The 9,674-nt window shown below is 34.3% G+C and overlaps 1 protein-coding gene across 1 annotated transcript; it reads right to left on the bottom strand.

The window, feature by feature from the left end:
• Positions 1-3,189: 3,189 nt before the first annotated feature.
• LOC116166422 lies at positions 3,190-3,740 on the bottom strand. Its single transcript, XM_031481375.1, has 3 exons — positions 3,628-3,740; positions 3,441-3,574; positions 3,190-3,389 (listed from the first exon to the last, which is right to left on the bottom strand). The coding sequence occupies exons 1-3, from the start codon at positions 3,738-3,740 to the stop codon at positions 3,190-3,192; spliced, it is 447 nt and encodes a 148-aa protein (XP_031337235.1).
• Positions 3,741-9,674: the final 5,934 nt, after the last annotated feature.

The raw sequence follows: 9,674 nt of genomic DNA, 5'->3' as shown, positions 1-9,674 counted from the left end.
TTCTCTATTTAAATTTCCATCAATTTCGGTGAGCCTAGCATTTTCAATTTGCTGTGAGGTAATTGCATAAGTAAATTGAATAAAAGTTTGAGTCAATTCATTCACACGCTATAGCGGGCACAATCTGTGTTCGAAGTAAACGTTGGGATTTCCATTGTAGAGCAGATTAATTCAGACTTTGTAAATTCATATAGGAGCATACGGCGACTCCTTTTTCATAATGCATTGGGCGAGTTGCGGAAATATATTACTCCTTCTTTGCACTGGAAACAGCTGCACTTTGTGACACAATACCAAATTCCACTTTCTCGAAATTGATTCACCAAATACAATAAAGCACAAAATGTTGAGCGCAAATTCAAATAAAATGGTAGGTTCTAAATTGATTTTTGAACTATTGAATCTTCCACTTCGAGCCTAACTTCAAATGCACACATCAACTTAGAATTTTGAATTTGTAGAGAAACAATCATTTTACAAGTTGGTATGAAGATTTTTTAATTTTAATATTGTTTTTTGCGCGATCGCTCATTTCTGACTATGTACCATGGGTGTTTCCATGACAGTACGTAGAATTTACCAGTTGCTATGATTACGACGACGCCAAAATTACTTACCGATCTAAAAACAGAACAGCAAAAATACTTACCGACGCCTTTTTAAAAAATCAACAGTCTTACATTACATTTAATCTTTAATTATTGTTAGGTACATTAAACGTACAATTTGTGCTGTTGTTTCCTATAGCAAGACACTCATAAAGTCATAAAGGAAGTGCAAAGCTAGTAAACTACATCAGACACATGCACATTTTTATGAAATTATTAACTTCAATTTTGACAAATAAACTGGTTACCTAGTGATGTACACCATACCACTTCGATCATTTCGATTTATTCTGCTCGTTAATTTCTTAGTGCATATTTATATTGGTTGCATAATTTTAATTTCGATCGCGCAAAAAATGTTATAAGCACGTCGAACGTTAAGGGTTACCGTTCTCAGACAATAATTGGAGTCGTCGCTTCGCTCCTCCTCCAAACAATTGTCTTCGAACGGTAAAAATCCCTTACCGTTCTCCATACTTAATATACTATTATTTTTCATTTGCCTATTATATGTCAATTATATCTGTCATATGTGATATATACAGCAGTCTATTACGCCCAAGGGCATAATGAGAGGGCATAATGGATTGTCATCTCATTATGCCCTCAAACGGCCTGTCAAATTGATTGACGGAGTTATGTATTATGTAATAAAAAAGATGCAACTTGATTCGTATGAAGCACTTTAATGTTGGGCAAACAATAATCATTACATTTGTATATTGGAAATGCATTCTTTGGAACGATGAAAAATAAAATGTTGTATGCACCTCAGGCATTACTCAATATTTAACCCTCGGACGACGAAAGAAGAAAACAAGTCCTGGAGAACAGACAAAGGCCCATATGAATAAAAGGGAGCATATGCTTACACTTGCAAAATTCAAACGAAATACTCGTAAGTGCCCCTTCAGACTGGGCTGCTCAGCAGCTCTGCACTGCGTCCTGTCGCATGGCTAACCATGCTAAGTCGCCCAGTGCGAGGGGGCACTTTTTATTCATATGGGTTCCAATTTTAAAAACCATTATTTTTAATGGACAACAAAATATACTGTTAAGGGGTCATCGTGATGACCGTCTCTTACTTGGAAAAGATGGAGAAGTGAATTTGGTAAGCCACAATTATGGTTCCTTTCGAGCTCTTCTACGTTTTCGAATCGTTTTAGTAAAAAAAATTATCAAATTTAAGCGTAAATATATTAATACCCAATGCTCTTCAGGCCGTCACCGATGATAACGTTTTAAATGATCATTTAAGTTTAATAATAAATGAGTACGGAGACCTGCTAAATAACCCGTCATTAATACAACTTCTGGGTGAGGTGCAGCTTTATAAACAGAGTTTTTGCACCATGGACATTGTCTACCATAGTGCATTACAAGCTCTTCAAAATTGTGACCAAATTTATTATCCTACCATTAAGAAACTTTTACAAATTATCTGCACTTTTACAATATCTATTGCAACCACTGAAAGGAGTTTCTCAAGCCTTAGATTGTTAAAAAGTTCTTTGAGATCCACAATGATTGAAGACCACCCCTGGTATACATTCACAGAGAAATTAAATTAAATCTAGAAAATGTTATAAACCGATTTGCAAATACAAAAAGAAAACCCGATTTTGGTATTTAGAAATTTTCTGGTTTGTTCTTTTCTTAGTTAATTAAGAATTAGGCAGTTATTTTTAGCGTAACACAACGAAGTTGAGGTAAAGCTTATGTGCTCGTGTTTCCGTCCGTCCGTCCGTTCCATCGAGATCTCGGCCCCTGGGCCACCTAGAGACTTCGCGTTTTCGCTAATTGATAGCTGTTATGGTCTATATTTGCCCAATTCGATCAGTTTCATTTAACTCCATATTTTGCGCAGACTGCGCAATGCCAACTTTCATATTTATGGAGATATTTCCTTCAAATTTTAACCACAGACGCTTCTAGTAAAGATAAATATTTCGCGCATAGTAAAAATTATGTGGGCATGCGCAGTGACTGCGCAATGCCAACTTTCTTATTTATGGAGATATTGCTTTGAAATTTTAACCACAGACGCTTCTAGTAAAGGCAAACATTTCGCATATAGTAAAAATAATGTGTGGGCATGCGCAGTGATGTGTGGGCATACTGCGCAGTGCCAAAATTCTTATTTATGGAGATTCTTTGAGATTTTAACCACAAATGCTACTAGTAAAGGCAAACATTTCGCACATAGTAAAAATTATGTGGGCATACGCAGTGACTGCACAGGCTGCTCATACCCAACTTTCTTATGTATGGTAATATTTCTTTGAAACCTTATTTTACTTATTTAACTCCTTTCTTTCTCTGGACGTGGACGTGCTTCAATATGCAGATTCGACATTTTGTGTGCTTTTGGTGACGATGCGTCGTTTCAATACTTTGTGTTACGCGGCAATACCCACGAGTGGGTTTTGGAACATTTTTTTAATATGTTATACTCGTATATTATGCCAAAAATGTTCTATTTTTATATGTAGGTATAATAAATGTTTTTTTTTCAAATAAACTAAATAAACATAAAAAGATTTCCTTTGTGGGGAGACCAGTATACACACGAATGAAGTGATCATTTTTCTGAATTTGTAGGAACGAAGATGTGGACATTTTTTACGCCCTCCTTTAAAGTTTCCAATTTCTCTTTTAAAACAAATTTTTCCGCTTCGAGCATTGCTGGAAATTGCTGCGAGACAGCCTGTTCTGGTGTATTTATAACTTCCATCTCTTCTACAACTGCTACATCGTCACCTTCATCAACAATCCTTCTGCCTAAGATCATTTTTATTTTAATAATTGAATTGATGAAATAATTACATTTACCGTTTGTGGGCAGTTTTGGCTGCATCAAACTGCTTTCCCTTATTGTAATCGTACAATGTGGGCCTATTCTGTCTCCATCAACAAAATGGCAATTGCATATCCGACTATGCTTCCCTGGATCTCTGTCCTTTCGTCTGTAAAATTGGGACTAATAGAATTATATTAAATACATTTTATTTTAACTTACTTAATAAGTATTAACCATCGCTTCAATTCAGTTGGATCACTTGGAAATACAAAAAAATTGCATGCGTCCCTTTCGCTGTAATGTTTATACATTGGTGCAAAACACATTACCATGGTGAAATGCCAGAAAAGATAAACTTTTAGTTTCAATATATCGCTTCTTCAATAAGAGTTCTTTAGCTATTTGTGAAATGGACATTTTTATAAAGTACAAAGACTATGAAAATATACGACATAACCTCACTTAATTTTTAAATGTTATTAACCATTTAATAAAAGACATAAGTATTTAGAACTTTTTTGCTTTGTTACGAATTGCTATTAAAAAACATTGATCCATAAAGGTACTTACCTTTACTACAAACAGTAAAATATCTTCAAGAAAGCTTCTTTTAACCTAGTACTCGTTTTCAACACAGATTCGATTTGTTTGGAACGCGGGAATGGACCTACCTCAAAATGTGACGACAACACTTGCGCGGTCTTTTGAAATAGAATTGCACCGTGTGAAATACAATGCATCAATGCTTATTGCATGCAATGATTTGATCTTGCAATTTCTTTCTGCGTTCTTGTGCGTTTTATTGGTCCATGTCAAGGGACCTTAAACAGGTTAGCGTATTAGTACGACTCGGTGCCTATACAAATGACAAAAATAGTTCAACGCATTTTATTGATGAAAAGTTCAATTTTATTAGTTTCCAATTTTATGGATTGTTGTTGTGTATAAATGAACCCAATAAAGTTTTGATTTTCTGTTTTTGGCTATCGATTTCAATTTGTTTATTAACCATCTTCATTCATATTATGGTCGGTGTTTCTTGTGAGAACTCAGGTCTAGCCTGGTTAACTAATCGCACGGATTAAAATCAAGTAACGATTAGTGTCTGTGTCTGTGTCTGGTGCAGTGTTATGTAGGGTCCTTAAAAAAAAACACGTGCATTGGCAATCTAGGGATAGTATGTAATTCATACTTACCAACATAGGTATTGATGGGCACAATAGCCAACGCTATCAAAAAAGAGGAAAACAAAACAAAACAAAACAGAATCATTATAATAATTCCTGTAATTTTATTAAATTGATTTTATTGTGTAAGTGTTTCTTTGGCTTTGCGTTTGGGTTGAATACGAGTGGGTTGTGATAACGTGGTGTATTTCTGTGAAGAAGGAGTTTTGTGTTTTTTAACTGTGCTAGGACGTGTAACTTTATTTGGTGGACCTGTCTTTGTGGTGCATGTTGGGTTACTTGTATTTATGGTGTTTCTTTGTTCTTGAGGTTGCATTTGTGAGGTTGCTGGGGTTTTTGGTGGGGATATTACAGTATGTTGTGAGCTAGTAGTGCTGTTTAGGTTTTTGCGCTTCGGTTGAAGACGTGTGGTTTGTTTCTGAGAAGAAGGAGTATTGTGAGTTGTTGTTGAGTATTTATTGCGTTGGTTTGTTCAGGAAGTTGTGTTTGTGTGGTTGGTTGAGTTAAGGGTGGAGATATTACAGTATGTTGTGTGTCATGTTGTGAGTCTAAAGTGCTGTTTAGGCTTTTGCGTTTGGGTTGTATACTAATGGGTAGTGATAATGTGGTTTGCTTCAGAGGTGAATCTCTGATTGTAGGTATATGTTGTATCATTTGTTGTACTTGTTTGTTCGGTAAGTTGTATTTGTGTGTTTGTTTGGGTTAGAGGTGGACATATTACAGTATGTTGTGTACCGTGTTGTGAGCGAGTGCTGTTGTTTACATGTATACGTTGTGGATCATTTCTGTATGTAGTATCTTGTGTTATGTTTAGAAATTTACGAACAATATGGCATGTGTTGATAATAACTGCCCAATATGGCAATGTGTTGATAATGACTGCTCTTTTGTAGATGTTATGTAGTGTGTTTTGCTCTAACCTAATTGTTGTAAATTGTGGTTTACTTGTCTTTGGGATAACTCCCAGTAGCACTAAGATAATGGAACGCTATAACAGTAAGATTTCATATCTCCATTGCTCTTAAGTTCTCGAGATAGCTATATCGGTGTATTGCGGTGTTTTTCTGCGATGATGTTTTAGTTACGTTGTAGGTTGAGGGTATGGCAAGGTCTATAATACAAATGATTTCTTTTGTATGTTTAATCTATAAGTGTAAATACGTGTCTATTATTGTGGAATAGTTTGTCTGTGAGTAGTGTCGCTGTCCCGAAATAATTTCTGGTGTGTTGTTTCTCAAGGATGATCTGCTGGCCGTGTATTCTGTAGTATGGTGTCTTATCTGCTTATGAGATTGGTTAACGGTGCTAATTTGATGTATTGATTTTAGCTAACCTAATCGTGTCAGTGTTGTATCGTTTTGATGCAAGGTCGTGTGCATGCCGATATTTATATGTTGGATTGTTTCTGATGTTTGTGAAACAGAGTTGCGACCAAGAATCGTTTGTCAACTGTTGTCTTATGTATTTGTTATTATTATTATTTATTATTATATTGCAAAAAGTAAGCAAACCAAGAATTATTATAATGCATACTTGTCATTGCAATTTCGGTCACAGCAAGGTATGTTGTTGCAGTACCATAGAAATCGTGAACGATATTAAATATTTGGGACTAATAATCGACTCATCACTTACATACGATAAGCATATACAATATCTACACTCAAAGATAAAGAAAATATCAGGAAGCTTTTATTTATTGAGCAGATTTGCCAATAAAAAAAACCATGGAAATAGTTTACAAAGCACTAATTGAGTCACTTCTCAGATACGCAATATGCGTATGGGGATGTGCAGATCTATCCTACGTAAAAAAACTCAACTCGCTCCAATTACGACTGCTTAAGCTGATTCCTGGAAATAATCACCTGCAAACACAAGATTTGCTGCAATATACAAATACGTTAACATCAACCGGATTTTACAAGTACCTTAATTTACTGAAGCACTTTGATGTCAACGAATTCAAAATACCCTTACAGCATTCGTATGGAACCCGAAGAACCATGTACGCAGTGCCCTATTGCTACAACAAATATGGAAAAAGAACATTAGAATTTACCATACCAACACTGTATAATTCCTTACCTAGAGATATCCTCAACGTTCAACAAATTGGAACCTTCAAAAAAGAAGTTAGAAAATGGCTCATACAGGGGACCTGAAATCAAATATAACCTATTCTTTGCTTTGATTACACGAAATGTTAATGCGTGAGACAAATATCTATTGATCAATATTTTTGTGTAACATCAATAATGTAAAAAAATGTATACTTACCTTACTATAAGGAACCAACCGATAAGTTTATACTAAACTTGGTTGGACCTCTAACATTGGGAATTAATGTGAATAAACATTTCAAACATTATTATTATTATTGTCGGTGTTTCTTGTGAATTATTATTATTATTATTATTATTATTATTATTATCTTCAGGCCTATGTATGCATAACCACAAGATAGAAACCGGTCAATTTCAGAATTCAACACCTCACAACATTAGTTCAAGTTTAGGTAATCACGTTCAACAAATGTATCATCTCCATAGCACTTATGTAACCTTTTTTTAAAAAAACTATGAAGGTGGTTTTTAAGAAAACCGCAATCGATAACAGAAAAACAAAACTATTAGTTTCATTTATACCCAACAACACTCCATACTTAAGCGAACATATAAAAATGATAACACATAATATGAATTATTCCACTACCGTTACCATCGAAAAAGGCACACATAAAATAAATGCATACAAAAATATGACGTATTTGCCTTGGTTGAACAACAGGCACTGAAGGGGGTCTAAACAAACGTTGAAAATGCCTAAACAAAATATGTCAGCTCTAAATAAACGAAACCAAAGATTTTACTACACAATGATCTTTGACGAAACTATACACAGAGGTCAGAGGCGGTTGTTGCCACCTACCGAGACAACATTTTTATCACTTGTTAGATTTTAATTTATGTATCGTATTGATGTAATATATTTATTGCGGAGAATAATATTACTAATAGCTTATTTGAATAGAGCGGTCGGATCAGTATTAGTGCATGTAAGTACAGCATAGTGTAAGTTCTATTCTTACACTATGGTACAGCTTGCATACGAAGATACAAAAGAAGAGATCCCGTTTGAATTACAAGTAAGATTTAAGATATCAAATAGTATTAGAATAGAATAATCTCAAAAGCACTAAAATATTAAATTTTTACCGGAACGCGTCTCTCAATATACCTTGAACGATTCAGTATGAAAGGCATTTTATCTATCACTTTATTGCATTGCAATAAAGTTGGGTCGATATCCATAACTTCGTGGCCTCTAGTTATTACGAACAGATGAATTTTATATTAGGTATAGTATTTTTCAAATGAATCTTCAATTTATTCACACTAGACTGTATAATAATTGTACTTTTGAAATCATCAATAAAGTCTTTTAATGGGAGCAAAACTTTTTCACTTAAATCCTTTTAAGCATCAGTACGAAGTCCATTAAAAATAGAGGTTGCTATAGAAAAGAATTGCTAAGAGTTCTTAAGAATGATTCCATTACGGAAATCGGTGACTCCTTCCATTCATTTCAATAGATTAAAATTCATATAAATTGATGGTTCACGGAAAACTGCAGGTACATGTGGGAAAAGAATTATGTTTGAAAGCACCACGTTTTTCAAATATCAAATTCTGGGGGACTCGAATAACACCACTCTGTAATTGCACTTTCTAAGCTGTTCGCTTAATTATGGAAACGTTAGTGAAATTACATGGAAATTATAAAAGAGCGACTAAAGCAGTCTTAAAGACCTGTTTTTGCTTTTCAATTGATTGTTGAGAGGCTTGGTCTTGAATATTACAATTTAAAATGGAAATTGTCTTAATCCAAAACCTTCCCTAACATTACAACGCTTTTAAAATTATAACAAGTAAATGGAATTAATCAACGCCACAAGACCATTCAAAAATTAATTAAAAGAAAACAAATTTGCATTCCCTAAGTCTCAGCCTTTCACCGATAAAATGTTCCTTAAACTTGCAAATTGGCCTAAAAACTGCTTTGTGAATAATTGCAGATGTTCCGTTTAAATTACTATTTAGAAAGCAATATTATACACCGCATACACATATATACCTACGCGCATATTATTTACTGTGGTTTCCATTTCGCACATTGCTTGTATTAGTGTATGTATTCTTAGACAGTACCTCTTTTCACGGAAGATATTAACGTGGAATCGGATAAAAGCATGTTTCTATTTAGTTATGTGCCTTTTTGCACACAGAAATGAAGTTGTGTGGTTCCGTTACTTCGTTATTTAATTTCTAGAATGGAGACCAAGTCAATGGTTGTCCGCCATATGTTAGAGATACACGTTTGCAATAGAGCCACAAATTTAAATATGTGCGAGGGCGGTGAACAACCTAAGCGTTGAAATTTGCATCTCATGGAATACACCAGAGGCACATTGTCCTGTTGTTTGAGTGCTTTCTAAAGGCAGTATGACACTTTACATTTTCTTATAATGTCAAAAAAACGATAAAATTTCAACGAAAATATGCACAATCATTTCTAAAAGGAAAAACAAATACTGAAATACAAATTCAAACAAATCGATCACACTTAGTCTTTATTCGTAAAGAACCCACCAGATTTACTTTAAAAATTGAAATATTTCACATACAGGGTGACCCAACCTTACTGAAAGTGTTGAAACCAAAATAACGTCTGCCTAGTTTACAGAACAATCCATTCACACTGAATCTTCTTGGGTAAAAATGTGAGTACCTCTCCTGAAGCCAGTACTTATTATACCTCCCATTTAGCGTATGATTCCCATAACCGGATTCGTTTGACCAAAGGATTCTTCTGTGAAACAACACTAAATAAAATAAAAATATGTATAAACAAGTTGTAAATCAGCATATGCATGATTAAAGCGCATTTTTGGTAATGCAGTGCAGGTGAGTATTTTATTAGCGAAGTTTAAAATTATCGATCTCACGAGTAATTTTGGCTGCGTTAAATAATTAATTATATTTAATTTCAATTGACGGTACGTCTTCATTTTGTAAA

Source organism: Photinus pyralis, unplaced genomic scaffold (genome assembly GCF_008802855.1).
Source record: "Photinus pyralis isolate 1611_PpyrPB1 unplaced genomic scaffold, Ppyr1.3 Ppyr1.4_LG3b, whole genome shotgun sequence".
Classification (NCBI taxonomy): domain Eukaryota; kingdom Metazoa; phylum Arthropoda; class Insecta; order Coleoptera; family Lampyridae; genus Photinus; species Photinus pyralis.
This window is presented reverse-complemented; position numbering and strand designations above follow the sequence as displayed.

Bases quoted from the DNA above. Each gene is read 5' to 3' on its own strand.
- LOC116166422 (XM_031481375.1), bottom strand. From the start codon at position 3,740: ATGGTAATGTGTTTTGCACCAATGTATAAACATTACAGCGAAAGGGAC. The intron at 3,575-3,627 runs GTAAGTTAAAAT...CCAATTTTACAG, and splicing joins CGATGGTTAATACTTATTAA to ACGAAAGGACAGAGATCCAG. The intron at 3,390-3,440 runs GTAAATGTAATT...AAATGATCTTAG, and splicing joins GCCAAAACTGCCCACAAACG to GCAGAAGGATTGTTGATGAA.